Consider the following 22,735-nt stretch of genomic DNA (forward strand, 5'->3'; position numbering starts at 1 on the left):
AAATCAAATTACTGTTCATTTCTATTAAAAACCCTTCTCCTGCCCCCGCACTCATATACTTATATTCTTTCAAACAACTTTTCTGTACCTCATCAGCTGAAAGATCTTCCTAATGTATCTCTTACTGGACAAAGAAATGGAGGCCTAGAGAGCAAATATCAGTTTGACATTGAAGCCCTGAGTTCAATGTGTCAACTATTATGATTTGAGGTCACACTGAGCAGATAGAAACCCAGAGCCCTTGTTCTCCAGGTTTCCAGTTGGGGCTTTTTCTACCACTTTAAAAACTTACTGTTCCAAAACTGGCAATTATATTGAGCCTTTTCAATACTAAGGAATGAAAAACTAAGGGGAATAATCTCTCTTTACTGGATGGGACCTCTCAAATACATATGAAATTAAAGCACCAAGGGAGAACTTGGTTCCTCATATCTACAGGCCGTCTACTGCTAATTCAATCGGCATCTTTGTGGGTCATTTTAAAACCAGAACTTTATTTTAATGATTCTTTTAAGTGGCTTACAGAATTCTCTATTTTTACATACATATGGATATGCATACATATAGTAGGCATTACACCTACCTAAGGCATTGCATCTTATAACACGTTCCTGAGATCTTGTTTTTCTACTTGCAAAACAGCCTATGTTCAAAAAGGAAAATAATTCTCAAAAATCTTGCCCTCCATAATTGGCGTGATATCACCTGAAGCTGGCAAGGGAGCATTACCTGCTTATTTCCTTGGACTATTTGATTTCAACCCTGTTGCCTTTATACTCTGCCTCTTCATCCACAGTTGGAAAAAACCCTGAGAGCTCGTGGGGGCTCAGAACTTTCTCAATTCACAACTTAAAAATTTTTCTAGTAAGTCATCTCATAAAATGTAGACTTCTGAATGATCCTTATTCTCAACTAACAGAATCCTAACCAATATTTCCCATCTCAAGTTTCAACCAAATATCCTGAATAGTGGGATGGTACTTTTATTGCTAGTAGTTGTGGGCAGTGCTAAGGGAAGCCAGGCAGCTTCTGATAGACACATACACACGCACACACATGTATAGTCTTTTTCTGAAAAGTTCTTCACTCTGCTAGTAGAAGCTGTTTTTGGTTCACAGCAGGCCAATCAGGAGGCAGCCCACAAAGGAGGAAATGTAGGTATCTTCTGTGGAATTCGATTTTCTGTTCAGCCACAGGCTCCCATGTCATACCTTGCCACTTCCTAAGCATGGACACAAATATGAGAAAGGGTCAAGATATGAGAGCAAGTCAAGCTTGGAGAATGACAGCCACAGAAAAGGATCAGGGAGAAGAGAGAATGCAGCAGCTCCCCATCCTCACCCCTCACCGTTTTCCTGCTCCATAAGACACAAATCAGAGCCCCACTCACACAGCAGGCAGATGGCTGAGCCAGCCAGAACACAGACATCAGAGCAAGTCGTCTTCTGCAAGAACACCATCATCACCAGAAACTGAAGCAGCTTCTAAGCAAAGACAGGAAGGAGAAATTAGGTAACACCCAAATCAAGTAAGCCATTCCCAAATTACTGGGTTGGGCAGAGCCAGGACTTCATCCAACTTTTCCAATTCTGGATCAAAGAGAAAGAGAAGGCAGCAACCAAGGAGTTTCAGGAGCCTAGAGTAGAAAACACTGTCAGTTACCTGATAAACTGAGGCATGAGAGAGTATGTGGTGTCTCTCCAGGGCTCTTTTTGGCCTCAGACAACAGGCTGTCTAGAGAGGCATCTGTCTCTGTGGCCTGAAGGAGTAAAAAGACACACAAGTGTTAGTAAATGAAGTGAGGGAGAAACACATCATTGCCCCAATGCTGTCAACTGTGGAAGCAGGGAAGTTTGGCTCCGGAAGAGCAAAACTAAAGCGTCTTTTGTTGGCTGGTGAAGTCGCCTCAGTTCTAAGGAGAGCCTGAGGCAGAACTCTAGGCTGTGAATTGAGTCCCCCAAAAGGTACCACCCTTTACAACCACTGGAGCTCACCCACCAATATATCCTGCAGCATCTCAGGGACAGCAGCATCTCCTTCTCCCACATCTTGGGGAAGTTCAACTGCATAACCTTGGCGCACTAGTTCTAGCCCAATGTCAAGATTCTGGAAGAGAGAAAAGCAAAAGGATTAAGAAAGATAACTTATTTTCCTAGGCTAGTCATAAAAATGGGAAAAAGGCTAGTATGGGGAATTTGGGGAAATTAACAATAATCCCCAAAGTCAAAAGACCAAGGGAATATAAGGTACTGAGTTCTTTATGCCTTACTTGTCCATTGCTTGTGTCATAAAGGTGTATTTCTGGCCAAGTAGAAATTCCTGTTTGCACATAGCTAGAAATCTTGGCCACCAGAGGCTTCCACTCTGCACAATGAGTGAGACGGTCAAATTCATCTAGTGCTTCCTCTTCCCACTGTTCACCTGGTAAAATAGGCAGAGGACTCAGTGCTGAGAATGGGAATAAAATCAGGAGACTGCCTATCTTTTTTGCAGAAGTGGTCTGAGCTCTTGGGAGTTCTATCAAGTAGCCAGACAAAATAGAATTTCCCAGTGTGCTATGTGGAACTCATTCTATCATGAGACCAAATCCCATGACTAACTTACCTGAGGGAACAATCCTTGCTAGACTACATTCTATTGCTTGGAATGGGAGGCTTAGAAAGTCACTCCTGAAATAATAATTAAAAAAAAGGTAATTAAGACTCTTATGACAAGTTCTTCTAAAAGTCATATTGTGTCTCTGCTTTACGACTATTAACATATGAGCAAATCTCATCTATCCCTCCTTACAACTGGTTCCACTTCAAACCTCCTGAGATCTTCACAATGTCTCCAATTGAAAGGGATGAGTTATAATTAGAATTAAGATATGATCTGACTTCTTTCTCTATAGCCATATATATGACTGAAACTACTGACCTGATAGCTCTCAAATCCTTGAGTGGGCTCTCCCCATTATCTCCAAAGTCAACAAAGTAGAGATCCAGGTTTCCATTCTCGAGGGTACCCAGGACACGGGCCCGATACCAGGGTCCATCTGTAGGTAAAGGTGCTGCTACAATGTCACCCACGTGTACGGTAAGATCTTCAGGCTACTTGTCCAAGTTGGAGGGAAGAGGGGAGAGTGGCAATAGATGGATCAGACAAAAGGTGAGAGAAAAGAACAAATGTCCATGACTCATAAAAAACTGGTTCCCAAAGGGAAAGAAAGAAAAGAATGGAAAAGATAGGAGACATTTATTTCCCTCAAACCCTATTATCTCCCCAACCCTTTGGTCCACATGGCAACTCACTGATTGACTGTTCTCATAGTACTGGGTCATCTCATTGACCAGCTTGTCCAGTTGTAAACTGCGGGAGCCAATAATCTGGATCCAGAAATGGTTAGGGTTTTCGGAGGCAGATACATAGACTTCTAGATACTCATCAGCGTGAAAACTGAAGTCAGGGCTGGGGACTGAACACATTATGCAGTTGTTGGTGGCTATGACAAAACCATGCCTGGCTAATAGAAGAGGGAATTGGGCTAAAGGAGTGATTGCTTTCAGTTTTAAAAATATTCAAAATCAGAGAAATAAGGAATGATACTTTTCTTGTTCTTTTCCAATTACAACACCAAGGTCATGACATAATTCAGATCTCTAATCACGTTTTATATCCCTTCAGATGTTGGTCTCCTTTCAGGATTGTTATAGCTCCCACAGGATGCACATATAAGACTGAGCAAATAAAGCATTAGGGTAGCAAGAGATTTGTACCCTAGTATCTATTAGGATAACCGGTTTACCATTTACTATTCTATCCCACAACTTTCACTTGGGGAAGAAAAACTTCCAGACCCTGGGACTTTCCTTTGTACAGATGTCAAGAAATGACTACAAAGTAACAAATCTGATTCCACAAACCACACAAGAAAAAGTTTCTTTGTAATCACACCTCATATTGGAATGAGAAATGTTTTGAGGAATACTATATATAAATCCAAGGTAAAACAGATCTTTAAATAGTTGCAGGTTTATCTGAAGAAAAATTTTAATCCTGGACTGCTAGACTTCCAGCACAGGATTTTAAATGCTTTTTGTCACCACTTTGTACTTTGGAAATGAACTGCTATAATAATTATGAACAACTATTAGCTCAGCAATTTGCTATTTTCAAAGAATCATGATTCATTTCCAAGACAAATATAAAGTACTTTCGGTTATCTGGATATTTGAGTTATCAAAGTGAGTCTTCACCCATTTATTAGCATGGATAATCAAGCTGTCATTGGAGATAACATACTTTCAAATTTTGGCATCTCTGGACTGGCTTGGGCTCCCATGTCCTCCTGGTGGCTGTTGTCACTGAGTTTTTTTTCATGGGAATGTTCTACCCGTTCTGGTCTCAGCCCAGCTGTATCTCCTCCTCCACGGCTAGGAGTAGCAGCCAGTGATGGGGCCAGTTTCTTGCCAGTGCTCATGTCCTTAGGAAAGGCTGGCTCTCCAGCTCCTCCAGGCCCTGCCACTTCTTCTCTCTTGACACTGATGGGCTGTTTGCGCTGTACTCTGGATTCTGCTGAATGAGCAATCCTCTTCCGAAGCTCTTCATCTTCGGACACTTTTTCTAGAATAAGATGCTTGACAGAAAAAATAATCAGCTCAGATCCTCAAGTCATGAAAGAAGGGGATCTTCTCATTCAGATTTTACACACGCACACATGCATAATCAGCTTTACTCAATATTCACCTTGGCTGCTGCCACTTCCTTCTGTGTTCCTGAAATCTTTATGAGTCGCGTTAGTAGCAATGTCCCTTCTGATTCCTTGTCACAGGTAATTTTGGCCCCAGAGCTCTTGCAGATGGCACGAATGGTTTCCCCACCTCTCCCTGCAGAAAGATACATAGACAAATTCCTCTGCTTGCCACCTACTTTGCAGCAACTAGAAAAATCATTGGAAGTAAGAATAAATTTTCATTTCCAAACTGAGCCAGGTTCTTAATAAATGCCTGAACAAAATAGTTCCTGAAATCTTTCCTGCCAATATAGCCTCTAAGATAATTTTTTTCTTTTAATTTAAAAATTTCAGGTAGTTTCAATTCCTTCATTCTAAATATATCTATTTTCTTAAACCATTCAAGGAGGCTACACTTTTCAGTCCTAAAATAAGCTCTACTAGAGAGAGAAAAAGGGCATTAACCAAGTTAACAAGAAGAAGTGTATTCTAATCCTGGCTTTGGGAAAAGAGGGAATGCTAACTTTATGACTTAGAAACGTCAGTGTTGAGTCTGTTTGCTCATCTGTAAGCCAGGGATAGTATTTGCCCTGCTTACTTACACAGAAGAGTTATAAGGTACATGGAAAATCAGCTTATCAAAAACATTCTAAGTACTATTAAATGCTATAGAATTTTAAAATCTTACAGTAAAGGGCTAATACTTTCTGAGAAAGTATGTATTCTATCTTCTTTTTTTCCCCCCCCCTGAGGCTGGGGTTAAGTGACTTGCCCAGGGTCACACAGCTAGGAAGTATTAAGTGTCTGAGATCACATTTGAACTCCAGTCCTCCTGAATTCAAGGCTGGTTCTCTATCCATTGCGCCACCTAGCTGCCCCTTGTATCTTCAAAAGGTTAAAGAGAGCAGGAGCAGCCCACTTTAATCCTTTTTGAATCTACTACCCATAGTTTTCTCTAAATCTTTTTTGAATATAATTGATATTTTGGGATTGTATTTGAGACAAATTGGGGTAAAAACTCTGGTTAACATCTTTTGGATATGTCACCTAATGGAGATTACAGTGACCAAGAAAAATACCTAAGAAGAAAAAATGAAGAAATAAGCATTAGAAGGAGATAACAGTACCTATAATTCTGCCCACAGATCTCTGAGGTACTGAAAGCTGTTCATACACTGGGGTGTTCTCTGTTAGGATCTGGTGGATTGCTGCTTTGGCTTTGCAAACCTGGACAGGAAAGCCACTGATGAGCAGCACTCGTTCTTCACCTACATCTTCTGTGTCCACATCAATTCGAGCTCCAGTCTGCTTCCTTAGCTTCAGAGAGGAAAGGAGGAAAAAAAGGGAAAGTGTGTACATCTATGAATATGGCATGGCTTAGGGAGAGAATAGGTAGAGACATATATCGTTGGACATAGCCAAAATGGGAATTAGTTTTCCTTGACATATTTGTTATGAGGACTTTAGTTTTTCTTTTCTCTCTCTCTCTCTTTCTTTCTTAAAATAGGGCATGGAAAGAAGAAAAAAAAATCTTTTAATTGAAAAAAAAATTCTTTTAACTAAGAGACTTTGAGAATTGATTCTGTGGGTGCTCTAGGGAGATGGAAGGAAAGAAAATGGCTATCTAGCCAATTCCCTGATCCAGCTCCTAATTGGAAATGCAATCAATCCTTATCTTGCCTGCATTAACAGGCAATGAATAGATAATGGAAAACAATTAAATAATCAATTTAAAAATATTCAGATTTGTGATACTTTTTTTTAACCTTCAAAAAGATTTTTTAAAAAATCAGTTTTATTTTCAGCTGTCTATAATTCTCTCCACTTCCCTTGACCCCCACAAAACTGTCACAAACATGTAGAGCTGAACAAACCATCCTTTGGTCATGTCAAAAACCAAAAAGTTTCAATCTGTACTTGAGTCCTTCACAAACTATCAGGAGGTAGGCAGCATGTCTCATCACTAAATCTCTGGAATATTGGTTGGTCATCATTCTGACTGGAGTTCTTAAGTTTTTTCAAAGTTATTTGTCTTTACAATATTGTTATTAAATAAATTGTTCTTTTTAACTCTCTTTACATTTATCTTATCAGTTCATACAAGTCTTCCCAGGTTTCTCTGAACCATTCCCTTTAGCATTTCTTGAAGCACAACATGGTATTCCATTACAATAATATATCATAATTTGTTCAGCCATTCTAATTGATAGGCACCTCCATCAATTTCCAATTCCACCAGTTTCCAATTCTTTGCCACCAGCAAAAATTGCTGTTATATTTTTGAACATATGAGTCCTTTTCCTTTCTTCATTCTCTGGGTCAAAGGATATGCACAGTTTAAAATATTTTGGGGCAGAATTCTGAATTGCTTTTCAGCATGGTTGAATCAGTTTACAATTCTACCAACAGTACATTAATGTATTGTTTGTTTACCCCAGAATCATCCTAGCATCTGCTGCTTTCTTTTTTTTTTTTTTTTTTTTGTGTCATTTGCCAACCTGATAGGTATGAAGTTAAAAACCTTGGAGTTGTTTTAAGTCATATTTCTCTAATCATTAGAATTTTAGAGTATTTCTTCATGTGGTTAATTTTAGCTTGGATGCAAGCTAAACTTCATATCCTGACCATTTTCATTATTTTTAATCACAAATCAATTCCCTAAATATTTTAGGAAATGAAAACTTTCTAAAGTGACTTGCGTTATCAGCATTTTCTATAATGGAGATAAGCTAGAAGCGTTCCCAATAAGGTCAGGAGTGATGAAAGGATGCTCATTATTACTACTATTTAATATTATACTAGAAATGATACTTATAGCAAGTAGAAAAGAAAAATGCAAAGAATTGGAATTGCCAATGAAGAAACATAACTATCCTTCTTTGCAGATGATATTATGGTACACTTGGAAAATTCCAGAAAACCAACAAAAAACTAGTTAAAATAATAACAATAATATCAGCAAAGTTGAAGAATATATATTACCAACAAAGTATAGCACCAAGAGATAGGGAAAAAAAATCCTTCTAAAATAACTGTAGGCAATAACAAATACATGGAAGTCTACCTGACAAGTTAGATGGGTGACACAATCACAAAACACTTTTCACAAAAAACAAACAAAAAAAACATCTTAAATGGAAATATATTTAACTGCATATGGATAGGTTGAACCAACATAATAAAAAATGACAATTCTATCTAAATTAATTCAGTGTCATGCCCATATAGTCAGAAAAAAATAATACACACTCATCTGGGAGAATAAAAGGTCAAATATCAAGGGAATCAATGGAAAAAACGTAAAAGAAGTTAGCTATATCAATTCTAAAAGTATACAAGATAGCAATAATCATCAAAACAATCTTGTAGTGACTAAGAAATATAGGTAGATTAGTGGAACAGATTTTACATAATAGTAAATGACTATAGTAATTTAGATCCGAGCTTTTAGGAAAGAACTTACAATCTGACAAAAATTTCTGGGAAAAGTAGAAAGCACTTTGGCAGAAATTAAATGTAGACCAACACCTCACACTACATACTAAGATAAAGTTAAAATGAGTCCATGATTTAAATACAAGGGTGTGAGCATAAGCAAATTAAGGGGGAGCATGGAATAGTTTGTCAGATCTGTATATAAGGGAAGAATTTATAACCAGACAAGATAGAAAACAAGATAAAAAATTTTGATTACATTAAATTACATTACAAAATTACATTAATTTTGATTTCATCAAATTAAAAAGATTTTGCACAAAAGCAAAAAGCCAAGACTAGAAGGTAAGCAGAAAACTGGGGGAAAAATTTATAGCCAGTTTCTTTGACAAAAAACCTCATTTCTCAAATTACAAAAACTGAATCAAATTTTTAAGAATCACAAATCATTCCCAAACTGACAAATGGTCACAGAATATGAACAGGTAGTGTTCAGATGAAGAAATCAAAGCTATCTATAGTCATATGAAAAAAATACTTCAAATCAATATCAACTAGAGAAATGCAAATTTAAAAATCTCTGAGGTACCAATTCCTACCTATCAGATTGGCTAATGTAACAAAAAAAATAAATGTAAAATGATAACTATTGGAGGGGATGTAGGGAAATTGGGACACTAAAGCACTGTTGATGGACTTGTGAACCGATCCAACTATTTATGGAGAGCAATTTGGAACTATACCCAAAAGACTATGCTATGCATACTCTTTGACTAAGCAATACTACTACTAGGATTGTATCCCAGAGGTTGTTTTTTTTTTTTTTTAATAACTTATATGTACAAAAATATTTATAGTAGCTTCTTCTGTGGTATCAAGGAACTAGCTGAATAAGTCAAAGTATAAGATTGTAATGGAATACTATTATGCAATAAGAAATGATGAGAATGATTTCAGAAAAACCTAAGACTTATATGAATTGACACAAAGTGAAGTGAACAGAAGAACCAGGAGAAGCACATCTAGTATTGTAGGATAATCAACTGTGAATGACTTAGCTATTCTCAGTAAGACAGTTCTGAAGGACTCATGACAAAAAAATGCTATCCACTTCGACAAAGAACTGAGAAAGGATTCTGAATGCAAATCAAAGCATATATTTTCCCAAAGTTTTATTTTTCTTCTTTTTAAATTTTTTTTGGAGGTGGGAGGTCTGTATTTTATTTGACAAGATTAATATAAAATGTTTTGTATGATTATTGTATAATGTATTTCAAATTGATTGCTTTTCTTATTTTTTCAATTTGACAAATGAGGAAGGTAACTATTAGATATATACTGAATAGCAAGGAAAATCATCCAATCTAAAACTTAATGTTTACGATAATCTATAAAGTAAATTTCTAGTAATTTAATCCATTTCTTGAATATAAGAGCCTTACATTATAAAATAATGGCTAGGGGCAACTAGGTGGCACAGTGGATAGACCACCAGCCTTGAATTCAGTAGGACCAGAGTTCAAATCTGGTCTCAGACACTTAATACTTCTTACCTGTGTGACCCTGGGCAAGTCACTTAACCCAAATTATCTCGGGAAAAAAAAAAAGTCTTTGTTAATAAAATAATGGCTAGAATGAAAGCCATCAGTCATCAAAGGGGAGCAATTTAGCTTTCCAAAAGTGCTTTTCTCTAAAGGCAACTTATTTTCTGTATGTACATATGATATTGGGAGGGGAGGGGAAAAAAAAAATCAATGAACACATAATATCCACAAAAGCCAACATACTTACTTGTTTAATATTGGCTCCTTGTCGGCCAATAATCAGCTTCACAGCCTCCTGGGGGACCCGCATCTCTACCTCAATATCATCTTCCCCAACAAAAGTCAGACGTTCTTCTATAAAATGACCATCAGGTAAGTCCCAATGCTGAAAGCTCATATAATACCCTTGTGCTCCCTGACTTCTATGGCAAACATCTGTCAAAAATTATAAGATCCCAGAAAGAAAAGACAAGGAAACCCAATAATAGCAACAAATGGGGGGCAGCTAGGTGGCGCAGTGGATAGAACACCAGCCCTGAGTTCAGGAGGACCCGAATTCAAATCTGGTCTCAGACACTTAACACTTCCTAGCTGTGTGACCCTGGGCAAGTCACTTAACCCCAGCCTCAGGAAAAAAAAAAATAGCAACAAATGAAGGTGCTATCTGAATGGGAACTTAAAGATTACAGAAGATGTGACTAGCAGACAGGATAGCTTTGCAGACTGTTGCTTCACAGACATCAAAACAGGAAAGGATCCCTGGCCTGTCTTACAAGGAAGGTGTATTGAGTTTCAGAGAGTTTTCTGATTCTAAACTATCTCCAAAAGGAGAAGGAATCCAGAATTACCTGGATATTCTGTTCAGATTCAAGACTTTTTATTCCACCAATTTTTTGCAAAACATTTAAACCCTGAAACACAGACCATTAGTGGGGAGGGTATGAATGAGAAGAAATTGATCTCTCCTCAGAGTTGAATAGGAAGGTACATATAAAAAGAATGGGGTATTTATATATATAAATATATAGTAACAGATGTAAGACCAAAAGCCATTCCTCAAAAGTAGTCAAAGGATATAAACAAAACATTTCTCAAAAGACAGACTGAAAATTAACAATAATATAGAAAAATGCTCCAAATCTCTAATAATAAGAGATGCAAATCAAAATAACCCTGAGATTTTATCTTCTATCCAACATATTGGAAAAATTGAAAAAAGATGAGGCTATCTAATCTGGGATGTGGAAAGATAGGACCCTGGTGCATTATTAGTGGAGCTATGAACCAGTACAACTGTTTTAGAAAACAATGTAGGAATATGCAAATAAAGAGTTCATACCCTTTGACCCAGCGACTCTAGTATTAGGCTTATATCCCAAGGAGGTCACTGGTAATAAGAAAAAAAAAAAAATTCTCACATACACCAAAATATTTATAGTGAGCATTTTTTGCATTGTAGTAGAGAATTCAAAATAAAATATGTACTCATCAACTGGGGAATGGATAAATAAATGACAACATATGAATGTAAAGGAATATTGCTATGCTTTTAAAAAATTATGTGATGAATACAGAGAAGCATGGAAAGATCTACATGAATTATTTCAGAGTGAAATAAGCAGAGCCAAGGAAATAACATACTCAAAGATCGGAACAATATAAATGGAAAAACCAAACACAAAAAAATTCAAAAGAGAATGTTGCAAAATTACAAAGAAGAGCTGGCAGGCACAGGATAATACAATGCACATATTTTCAGACTTTTTTTTTTTTTTTTTTTTAAATGTACTGAGCAGTTATGCTGGTTTCCCTCCCCTCTTTTTCTTCAAAATATCATTTGTTGTATGGGCTAGCTCTCTGGGAGGGGAGGCATAAGGGGGAAATTATGTTGATGTTTTTAAAAAAAAAGTCAATAAAATTTAAAAAAAAAAAAAAAAAAAAAAGAATCCACTAAGGGCAGGTAGGTGGCACAGTAGATAGAGCACCAACCCTAAAGTCAGTTAGATCTGAGTTTAAATGTGGTCTCCACACTTAACACTTCCTAGCTATGTGATCTTGGGCAAGTCACTTAACCCCAGCTGACTCAGGAAAAAAAAAAAAAAAAAGAATCCACTAGTTCCCTCTTTAGATCAATAGAGTTCTTAGAAAAGGACAGATGAATTGGTATCTCAGTCTACAGACTTGCTGCTAATGGCAAAGTTGCAGTAACAAAAAGGAACATATTTCTTTGCTAGTGGAAATGCAGTTAGTTGGCAAAGACTCATGCTAGTTGAAATATGATAAGTCTAAAAGGTTTAATTTTTTTTTTTACTTCAGGTTAATGAAATATGTCAGTTTCTAAAACTTTGCATCTGTATGTGCGTATACACAAAAATACATACCTCTGCTTTCTCTATACCTTCGATAGAGGATATAAGCAACAGTCAGGCTGGCTGGAATTCCAAGGCCCAGTGCTATTTTCTGAATGGTTGAGAGGTTTGTCCAAGAAGACCATTCAGTAGACATTTTCTCTGGAGTTCTAACCTGCATTCTGAAGCATGGGTGGGGAAACAAGGAAAGCTTTCAACTAAAACTTATTTGTTGCTAGCAATACTTTTGCCCAAATTCTAAGTACCAATTCCAAGGTGAGAAACTCAACTTACTGCACAAGCAACTGAAGGCCATACGTAAAAAGAAACTTACTTTGTCACTTTGCTGCCCAGCCCTAGAAAAATACACAAACTCATGAAATTTAAAAACAATGAACAAACCAATTTGGCTGGGGAGCTTAGGTGATAAAAATAAAGGTTAACACAAACTAAAGCTGGAAAGTAGAATGATTTCAGATTATGGAGGACTTTGAAAGTCATGCTAAGATGTTAAATTTGTAGCAGTAGTGAACTAATAAAAGATTTTGAACAAGACTAAAACATATGAAGTTTTCAAAGTGCTTTACATCTCCAGATGATTTTTTCTTATTTGATCTTCACAACTCTGAGTCAAGTGCCATATATATATCTTCATTTTATAGAAGAAGAAACTGAGACTAAGAAAGATTAAGTGACTTGCCCAGGGTCACACAATTGGTTAAGTGTCTGAGATGGGAGTCAAACTCCAGTTGTGGCTCCAAGTCTAGGGCTTTTCCGATTGTGCCAGGCAGATATCTAGCCTAAGATTTAGGAAAATTGCTCTGCATCAGTGTATAGAATGAAATAGAAAGTAAAGTTTGGTACAGAACTTCTAACCTCACAACCTCTCTAGTCATCGAACCCCACACTCTTTTCTTGGCCCTTGTCCTTCCTGAAGCTTTGTAGTGTTTGGAATGACTTCCAGCTCTTGATTTATCTCTCTGGCCTAATGCACTATCAGTTCCATGGCAAGATTATCTATGCTCTAAGCCCAATGTGTGGGCTCTTGTCTCTTCTCTTTTTTCCCTTACACCATCACTTGATGATTCATCAACTTCCACTATTTCAACTATCACCTGTCTGCAGATAACTCCCAAACCAATATGTTTCTAACTGCCTGCTAGACATCACTACTTGGAAGTCATTCTTCTTTCAAAAATCTTTGCCTTCCAACTTCCCTATTCCTATCAAGAACATTATTCTTCCAATCACTCAGCTTCGCAATCTCATAATCACATTGAAGTATTTCCTGTTCTTGGTGGCAACTGATGGTACAATGGGGTAGAGGGCTGGGCCCAGAGTCAGGAAGATCTGAGTTCAAATCTTGGCTCAGGCACTCATTAGTTGTGTGGCACAAATCACGTGACTTCTGTCAGCCTGTTTCCATAAGTATAAAAGAGGACTAACAACAGCATCTACCTGGAAGACTTGTTGTGAGCATCAAAAGGGATAATATCTGTAAAATGCTTAGAATGGTTCATGATACATAGTAAGTACTACATAAAAATGCCAGTTCCCCTCCCTTTTTCAAGCCCTACCCATCAAGTTACTGTAGTCTAGTTGCATCTAAAGCCAGAGCACCTCTCATATCTGTACTCTTCTCTTTACTCTTCAATTCTTTTAGTTCAGGCCCTCAACAACACTTCTCACTTGGAGAACAGGTGCAACAGCACCCAATGGATATCTCCCCTATGCATCTTCTGTATGGCTACCACAGTGAAAGTCCTAAAGCACACATCTGACCAAGTTCCTCAGATCAAGAAGCTTTAGTGATTCTTTATTGCCTTTGGGTTAAAATACAAACTCTTTTCTTTCACATGTAAAGTCTTTCACAATAAATTTTAATTTATCTCCCTATGATGATTTTATTTTTCTCTTCTGTTCATCATGCATTCACAAAAATTTAAGAGTCCCTTTTAAAAAAAATTAGCTACTTTTTTGTTGTTTTTTTGAAGAGGTAGTAAAAGGGAAAGAAGGAAGAGCTCTATGTGTGATGTGGTTTCACGTTTATATGTTAGGAAGATGATATTCAAAATTGTTCCATTAACTTGAATAGTCAAGACAATACAAATCAATTAGTCAATTGAAAAACCTTTTACCAATTCAAGCTGCAGTTGTGTCTTACTGTTACCAAAAAATTAAAAGCTATTTTCCCATTGGATTTGTTCAGGGACGGGGGGAAAACCCTTTAGTTTATGACTACTGCACAAAAATGCAACTTCAAAGATGATTGTCAAAAAATCTGGTTTAATTCTAGTGATGTTAGAAATATAGATAAAACCAAAATCTACTCTGAAATAAAATATCAGTTTTAAATGGGATCTTCTCTGAAAGAGAATATAGAATTCCTATTTCAGATGCAAGAGCAGCAGTTCTACCACTGCAACAACCAAGGTAGAATTAAATCTGGAAGAACAGACAAAGCACTAGACTTGGGAACTGCAGAATCTGGATTCAAATCCTTAATCCCATTCTAAGTGACCCTAAGCCAGTATGGATCTTAGTTTCCTGATCTAAAAAATGAGGGTGCTAGACTACCTGACTTCTGATTTTCCTTTCAGTTCCAGATATATGATTCTAAGACCAGATGTTTCTCCCCCGCCCATTGGAATAAGCATCTCTCCCTTCCTCCTTAGTTAAAAATTATATGCAGACTTTCAAGTTTTTTAGTAATTCACTGAAGAATTTGCAAAACTGTAGTGTTTATGAAGCCTATAACAACATTATTGCCCAACCTGGCTCCTACTGCTCTTTCCCTAAAAAAAAGACCTCAAACCTTTACTGCTGTTTCCTGAGCTTGCAGCCTAATAGAGGATTCTATGCTCTTATTTTTACAATAGTAAATTAGCAAGCTCACTCTGACCTAATGGGATAAATTGTCTTTGGCAAGGGGACTTTCCCTGGATTGAAGTTTGTGTGCATATAGTTTTATGATTACAAAATTTCTGTCTCAAATTGTGTATTAAAGTCAATTTTTCTTTGAAGATAGAAAATTTTTGAGAACCTTCCCAGTGACATTGGGTAGGCTTTTCTTTCTTTTGGGATTAAGTGACTTGCCCAGGGTCACACAGCTTGGAAGTGTTAAGTGTCTGAGATCAGATTTTTGAACTCCAGTCCTCCTGGCTTCAGGGCTGGTGCTTTACTTCAACACCTAGCTGCCCCTAGGCTTTTCTTTAAAACACTAATTAAATGTTACACCTGAGTTTAATTTTAAGGTCTTATTTAAATAACAGTAACTGGCTTTAGAGAAACAAAAAAAAAAAAAAAAAATCTCCTAAAAGACAAAAGGTTTTCTTTGAACAAGTCTCATAACACATCTATATCATAAAGTTATTTATATAGTGTAAATATTATTTATATTGGGCTCATAATGTTACTTTTCTTAACCTCTGAGGATTTTCTAAGTTTTTCCATAGACTCTATAAAATTCAAAATTCTTCTACTGATATATTTAATACTGATTTAAAATGGCTTTTTCCATATACTCTAAATGCTTAGTCAAAGCAGTAGCTTGGAACAACAGCATATGCTAAGATTTCTTTCTTCATTTTATACTATAAAATACATGACTTTAAATAACAAATGCTATATTTTCTACTTGAACTCTTTCCTCCCTCCCTTTCTCTTCTCTGCTTCCAACTCTAAATTTTTTTTTAAGGCAAGCAATCAACCATATGTACAAACATTAGCTCAACTAGTACCTTAGCAACAGTTTGATCCAAATGTCAATCCTCTTCTAAAAATTCATAGTTGTGGATTTTTACATAAATGAAGAACATGCTTAATATATCTTTTTTGTATAGTTGTTTAAATCTGTATATTTTCTCTCTTATTAGACTGTCAACTCCTTGGCAAGGACCATTTTATACCAGTGTTTAATACAATGCCTAAGTACCTAGGAGGTGCTTAACAAATGCTGAGGAAAAACTTGTCAGTGACAGCTATCTATCTCAGGCAATCTGGATCAAAGCCAAAAGTTCTGTATACAGCCATATTCTTATCTAATACTTTGGCACTACGTACAAACTATGAAGGTAAAGCTAAGGCTCTAAGGGTTTGGCATTTCTGTAATAATATCTACTGTCAATGTCTATGTGACGGACATGTAGTTGAGTACCTAATAAGTATTTTTAAAATTGAATTGAGAGCACTGGAAAGTATTTTCAGAAAAGCATCCAAATTTCTAAATACCCCTTTCTGGTGGTCAGTATTTTCATTTCCTATTCACATCAAAGCGTATGAAAAAAAGGAAAGTAGAAAATAAATTTGACTTTAGCAATCAATTAAGTATCTGTTACATACATGTAGCTCTATCAGGCACCAGATTTATAAAATCCTTGGTCTTAGGAATCTTATAATCTACTAAGAGGATAAGACAAAAGTAAATCTATGATAAGCATGTTAGAGAGATCAGAATGCAATGAAAGAAGGATCTTAGAAGCCTTCATGGAAAAAGTGGTTTCTAAGAATCCAAATGCTCCCCTTCCAGAGAGAGGGGAAGGCAGAAAAGATACTAACTGATCCCACTGTTTCCAATAAGATCATGATGGCAGCAATGCAAATAGCTTTATTTCCATTGGTCTTTAGTCCTATCTGGGAAAAAATGCATTTCAAACTTGAAGTATTCAAAGCAATTTGAGCAGTAGCAAAAGAGATAATCCAAGGGAAAGGTACCATTAAATCTTGTTCAGATCATAGGACACTGAGATTTATCAACATTTTGCTGATATGGATATATATGATAAGCCCACCTGTACCAAAGACTAAATTTAAATAATCTCAATAATTACCAAATCAAAAGGATAGTTTTCACACTCATATGTACACATACACACATATACATATATGTGTGTGTGTGTGTGTATGTATATGTATATATATATATATATATATATATATATATATATATATATATATATATATATATACGTATGTATGTACACACACCCATATCATTTGTTTATTACTAAACTGAAGGCTAAATTTATTTAGATATATATACTGTCATGAACACCACTGAATAAAACATTTAAAAATTACTAGATGCTTGCTTGTTTGATTTTATTACTTAAATGGAATAGGAGAGCAATACAAGGAAAAGACAGAATGCCAGAATCTGACATTCTACAATACAAGAATTCAGGATAAGCATACAGTTCAAGTCAGACTAGTGAATTCTGCTCAAAGATGAGCATAACCTCCTTTGAAAATGCAACATTTCAGATCTCTGTACCTAACTCTGACAATGATAAGTGATACAGCACATAAAAAAGTGCAGGCACAAAAGAATCCATACTATAGCTAAAATAAGTTAGAGCTGAGGATTCAAACTACTCCAGATATGAAAATTAGCAAAATTATTATCAGTCCTCTGACACCTTTCCCCTCACAATTACATATGTTGTATTACTCTACTCAACTTTCCGGCACAGTGTGAAAAAATAAAATTAAAGGGAAAAAAAAGCACTAACCTTGAAGTCAGATGGAAACTGACTCTGACACTAGTGGGTGACTTGGGCAAATGACTTACCTCTTTGGAGTCTCTGTTTCCTCATCTGTACAAAGGGAATAGAAAGGCATTGTGGTCTAGAGTATGGAAGCTAAAAGAGGTCTGCTTCCATAAATACTAGCTGGGTAACCCTAGGCAAGTCCATTAACCTCTCATTGACTAGGCAACTTTCTTAAGACTGAAGTTGCAAACCGAGGTTGGTGGAGGATGTTACTTTACCAAGAACTCCTTTCACAGATGAAATCTCTGATCCAGACAGAAAACTATGAGAATACTTGCTTACTTGACAGAGATGAAGTGAAGAAAATGTTTTTAAACCTTAACCTTATGAGTACAAGTGTTTCCATTATAAACAAGTTGATAATAACCAATATAAATTTTTGTACCAAATTTCCTTTTAAAAATCAATGAAATAGTCAAATATTACATCTAAAAGGAGCTTTGACAAACCAAGAATCAGTGTTTTTCATGACTGTTAAGAGCATTTCAGAAACATCTGAGGATAATAAATCCACTTCTTTATGTGTAAAAACTTATGGGATAAAGAAACCGCAAATCTTTCCCTTAAGAAAGGGGCAAAGATTTTGTTTTTATTCCCAGGTTATTTTTACCTTCTTTCTAAATCCAAATTTTCTTGTGCAACAAGATAACTGTATAAATATGTATACATATATTGTATTTAACATATACTTTAACATGTTTAACATGTATGAGACTTCCTGCCATCTAGGGGAGGGGGTGGAGGGAGGAAAGGGAAAAGTTGGAACAGAAGTGTTTGCAAGGGTCAATGTTGAAAAACTACCCATGCATATGATCTGTCAATAAAAAGCTATAATAATAATAATTTTTAAAAAGGGGGGGCAAGGACTAAAATCAGGCTTTGAAAGCTTTGAATTCTGTCAATTCCAAATTATGGTAACTGCACTAGAAGGGTGGCAGAGAGAGGGAACAAATAATTGAGTTTAGTAATAAAGGCAAAAACTAGGTAGGGAGCAAGTGATAATTTTATTAAAAGGAAAATTAAAGAAAAAACAACAACCCTGAAGAAAGGCAAAGTGACAACTCTACTTCTCCTGAGGCTTTTTTTTTTTTTTTTCCCCAGACAGTTCAGGATTGATATGATATCATATGAAGAAATGTATGGGGGCTTTGCAGTTAAAAGACCTGGGTTCAAATTTTAACTTCTTACCTGTATGATCTTGGGCAAATCACTTAACCTCTCTGGGGATCAGTTTCCTCATCTGTAGAATTAGGGATTTGAACTAGATAAACTCTGTGGTCCCTTCCAGCTCTAAATCTATGATCCTAAGATTGGAACCTTGGTAAGCCTAAATAGGCTCTCCAACTTATGCTAGCATCACTTAAATATTAGGGTTAGAGTCTTTTCTTTGCAGTCATGATTCCTGTGGTTAAAGCGACTATAAAACTTACTTTTGCACTGACACTCCCACAAGACTCAGAACCTCTTACCTACTTCTTGTCCCCTCCCCCAGACCCTTCCTACTTCCAACCTCTCCTACCCACACCCCCCTTTTCCTGCCCCTCCCCCCACCTGCTGGCGCTCCCCTCTCCCAGCTTCTTCTTGGCTTCTCTTTCATTCTCAGGCCTCCCTGGACCATCCCCCCCCCCCACGACCCACCCAAATTTAGGACCGCAGGGCTCATCTCCTCGGTTCCCTCCTCACACCCTTACTCCACCACATCCCCTGTCCCTCCCTTTGCCTCCCCGCCCTCGCTCAACTTCCTCCGCTTTTCTTTTTCTCAAAGAACGCACTTAAGAAATGTTCTCGCCTCCTCAACTCCCTTCCCACAGGGCCCGAGGCCTCCATCTTTCCCAAATCCCCTCTCCTCATCCTCTCCCCCAAATCCCCTCTCCTCATCCTCTCCCCCCCCCCCCCAGACTCTTGGCTTTTTTCCAACCGCTTCGCTTTTTCTAACTCCATTTCATCTTCTCACACGCCCTCGGACCCAGCGCTAAACTCCCTCTCCGATCCCGGCCCCGGCTTATACCGCTCCTCTGGGAATAGCCGTCGTCCCCTCGGCTCCCCAGTCGCCGTCTCCTCACACCCCGACTAGGGGAACTGCGGGCCTCGCTTCAACCAATCAGCGCCCACCCACGTGATCCACCACATCCAATCCTCCGCCAGCGTCCTCTTCGGCCGATCGGCTTCCATCGCTCCCTCCCTCCCACCGCCCCCACTTTCTTCCCAAGCCAATCATACCGCGAGCTTCCCGATGAACGACGTACCTGCCTCGTGCGGGGGCCCAATAACGAGAGTGAGTTTCAAAGTCGGACCTTCACGACTGCCAATAAGAGCCACAAGCTAGGGAGAGACCGCCTTTTCTTCCATTGGGCCGGCACCTGCCTGAGAATTAACCAGCCAATCGGAGGTCTCCAGGAGCTCGCTCTGCGTAGCGCTTGGCCAATCACTGAACGGAACGTCTGCGGCTGCTTGGATTTTGGCAGAAAACCTGGTGTCCCGCTAGCCTGGACCACTCGTAGCAGGTTGGCCGGAGTGAAAATTTCGGTTCCCCAGATGTGTTGCGATGTGCTGTCCTCTGCATATTGCCCATGTTGTGCCTTGTCACCTAGCCGGGGGACCGCTGTGATGTGTCGTGGGGCAGACTCGTCGTGGTCAGAGCCCCGTTTCTAGGGACACAGGGTCCCCACGTAGTGACAAGTCCCGGAGTCTGGGCACGCTAGGGCCGCGCGTCCGAACACGTGGAGAGGCGGGAATAAAGATAAGATGGGGGGGAGGGGAGAGGCTCCTCCTCGGCCCAGGAAGAAACCGGGCGGGAAGGTTGGAGATCAGACCTCAGAAAGGATCCCGGATGAGGGAGGCGTGGTAAGGGGAAGGGGGGGGGTCCGGGACTTGAGGGTGGGGGAGGGCGATCCGAAGGCGTGCTTTCCTTCTCTCAGGGACAACCTCTGTGCACAATAACCCTCCTGACGGCTGAGACTCACTTAGTGACTTGAGCTCTGCACAGCACTCCGTTTTATTCCATCCTCGCCCCTTTTTACAGATGAGGAAACTGAGACCCAGATCTAGCGGCCCGCGCACGCTGACACAGCCAGGCAGTGCCTGGAGCAGGATCTCACCCTTCCTGACCAGCCGCAGCTGGCGTGGAGGCATGAGGTGGAAGCTCAGCTGGAACGGACACGTGAGCCGCGCTCGTGGGGAGAGGCCGGAGGTGCTCTGCATTCCTTTGGTTCCCCCCCAGGAAGAAGGAACTTTCTGAGCACTTACCCACTTTCTCCTCTATCTCCGGCTGTAGCTCTGCGTCTCCCGGGAAACCCTGCCCAGCCTCCCGCCTCCACACCTCCACGCCTTGGTCTTTCAGTCACCTCAGGGCCACACTGTCCTCCGCACCGTGCGTTTTCTCTGACTGCCCCCCCCCCCAAGTCTGGAGGCCCCAGTTCTTATCTGCAAACTCCGGCTTCCCTGATTTTTCCCTTCATTCCCCACCTGAAATCCACAACTTTCCGTAGAAAACCTTTCCCAGCCCCGCCTGATGCCAGAATCTACTATTTATTTACCCTCGTCTGTATCGTGGGGACAATTATTCCGTTAGAGCACGGACTGTTCTCCCTTTTCTTTAAACCTTCAGTGCTTAGTACAGAGTCTGGCGTGTAACAGAGGCTTAATAAACTCTTGTTGAGTTGATCTTTGGACATCTAGTACTGGATAGAAAGTGGGTTATTGTCAGAAAGAAGTGAGTTTAAATTCTCTCATTTTCTAGCTGTGTGACCCTGAATAAGTCGCTGAACTTCACTTCTTCTCAGGTTCCTCATCTGTAAAATGGGTTTGCCACTAGAGGTCCTTGTGAAGCTCCAGTGAGGTAGCTAGCATCCGTAAAGTGAGTGGCAAACAAATGCCAACCACAATTATTATTTTTTCAAACTTAACATATTTTAAACAGAATTCATGATCATTCTCCCAAATCCTCCCCCTGCTGAACATTCCTATTCTCGCCAAAAGGACCACCTTATTCCCAATCACCTAGGCTCAAAAGTTCAGTGATTCTCCGCTCCTTCCCTCACATCCTTACCTCACTCTGTGCTTAATCTTCTCATTTCTATCTTCATGCCGTCCTTCACGTGCTCTTTTTCTTTCCCCCATCCGGGCCCTTATCCCCTCTCCTGCTCTGTTATGATAACCTTCTCCTGTCTCCCTGGCTAACCCTTCCCTCGGTTGCTAAATGGGATTTTTGTAAACCAGAGGTATTCTCCTTTATCCCCTATCCAATACAATCCAGCGGCTCACTAATTCCTCTACAATCAACCGGAAAGGCCTCTGTTTGGAATTTATTTGGCCCTTTACACCAGAAGTTCTCAAACTAGGGCCAGGGGCCAGATGCGGCCACTGAGGACGTTTATTCCCCCCCCCCCCCCATGGCAAACGGGCTGAGGGGCGGAGACAGAGCGGGAGCTTTTGTTGTTACTCTAGTCCGGCCTCCCACAGTCTGAGGGACAGGGAACTGGCCCCGACTTAAAAGTTTGAGGACCGCTGCTTTACAGTCTTCTTACACTTTAGTCTCTATTACGCCCCCTCTGATTTAGCTCCTTAAACCGTCCTGTTTGCTGTTCCTCAAAACCATCTCCCATCCCCATGCCTTTGAGCTGACCTGGAACTGCCGGGTCTAGAGCTTCTTCTCTCAGCTTCCTTAAAGACTCAACTCAAACCCTGACTTTTGCAAGAAGACTTTCTTGGTCTCACTAGCTGTCTGTGCCTTCCCTCTTGAGGTAACTTCATCTCTTCTGTATTTTATCTTGCATGTACCTAGTTATCTATTCCCCCATTAGAATGTGAGCTTCTTCAGAACAAGGACTTTTTTTTTTTTTTGCTTTTTTTTATTTTTCCGATGACTAACACAGTGCTTGGCATGGAATTAGCACTTAATACTTATGGACTGACTGACTGCTAACTCCAACTCATAAACAGCTTAGTCAGTCCCTATAGACAGAATAAGGGAGAGAGAGGTGAGTCACAGAACACTATTGTAATTCTAAGGGCCCCTTTATTTTAGGGTCCTGATGTATGGGGGATCTTTTTAAACTAAATTTGTTTTCCCAATGAACAAAAATCTATTTTCTCCCTCTTCTTCCCCCTCCCTTCCACCCCAGCCAATTGGAAAAAAGAAAAGAA

General features: G+C 39.0%; 1 protein-coding gene and 1 long non-coding RNA gene across 26 annotated transcripts; one reads left to right on the forward strand and one right to left on the reverse strand.

The window, feature by feature from the left end:
- Positions 1-474: 474 nt before the first annotated feature.
- TDRKH (tudor and KH domain containing) lies at positions 475-20,892 on the reverse strand. Of its 25 annotated transcripts, XM_074263445.1 has the most exons (17): positions 19,599-19,661; positions 18,779-18,830; positions 17,611-17,635; positions 12,075-12,223; positions 11,033-11,080; positions 9,941-10,047; positions 5,842-6,031; positions 4,729-4,868; positions 4,285-4,618; positions 3,294-3,457; positions 2,920-3,092; positions 2,605-2,669; positions 2,270-2,421; positions 1,999-2,106; positions 1,663-1,759; positions 1,391-1,484; positions 475-1,222 (listed from the first exon to the last, which is right to left on the reverse strand). In XM_074263445.1, the coding sequence occupies exons 4-16, from the start codon at positions 12,220-12,222 to the stop codon at positions 1,429-1,431; spliced, it is 1,782 nt and encodes a 593-aa protein (XP_074119546.1). In that variant the 5' UTR covers position 12,223; positions 17,611-17,635; positions 18,779-18,830; positions 19,599-19,661; the 3' UTR covers positions 475-1,222; positions 1,391-1,428. The 25 variants fall into 25 exon arrangements, 21 of the variants coding, with proteins under 21 accessions (XP_074119546.1, XP_074119556.1, XP_074119545.1 ...); XM_074263455.1 differs by lacking the exon at positions 11,033-11,080 and having other exon boundaries at positions 19,599-19,680; XM_074263444.1 differs by lacking the exon at positions 17,611-17,635 and having other exon boundaries at positions 19,599-19,675.
- LOC141539974 (uncharacterized) lies at positions 20,348-21,253 on the forward strand. The gene is made up of 2 exons (XR_012481440.1): positions 20,348-20,434; positions 20,613-21,253. It is a non-coding gene; the product is annotated as an uncharacterized LOC141539974 (long non-coding RNA).
- Positions 21,254-22,735: the final 1,482 nt, after the last annotated feature.

The sequence above is a fragment of the Sminthopsis crassicaudata genome, chromosome 4, assembly GCF_048593235.1.
Source record: "Sminthopsis crassicaudata isolate SCR6 chromosome 4, ASM4859323v1, whole genome shotgun sequence".
NCBI lineage: Eukaryota > Metazoa > Chordata > Mammalia > Dasyuromorphia > Dasyuridae > Sminthopsis > Sminthopsis crassicaudata.

What these genes read in the sequence shown, in the direction of transcription:
- TDRKH (XM_074263440.1), bottom strand. Translation starts at nt 17,660, where the DNA reads ATGCCTTTCTATTCCCTTTGTACAGATGAGGAAACAGAGACTCCAAAG. An exon ending in GAAACAGAGACTCCAAAGAG is followed by an intron (nt 12,224 to 17,610) that starts GTAAGTCATTTG and finishes CCCATGCTTCAG; the next exon opens with AATGCAGGTTAGAACTCCAG. An exon ending in AAGGATTTGAGAGCTATCAG is followed by an intron (nt 2,670 to 2,919) that starts GTCAGTAGTTTC and finishes TTATTATTTCAG; the next exon opens with GAGTGACTTTCTAAGCCTCC.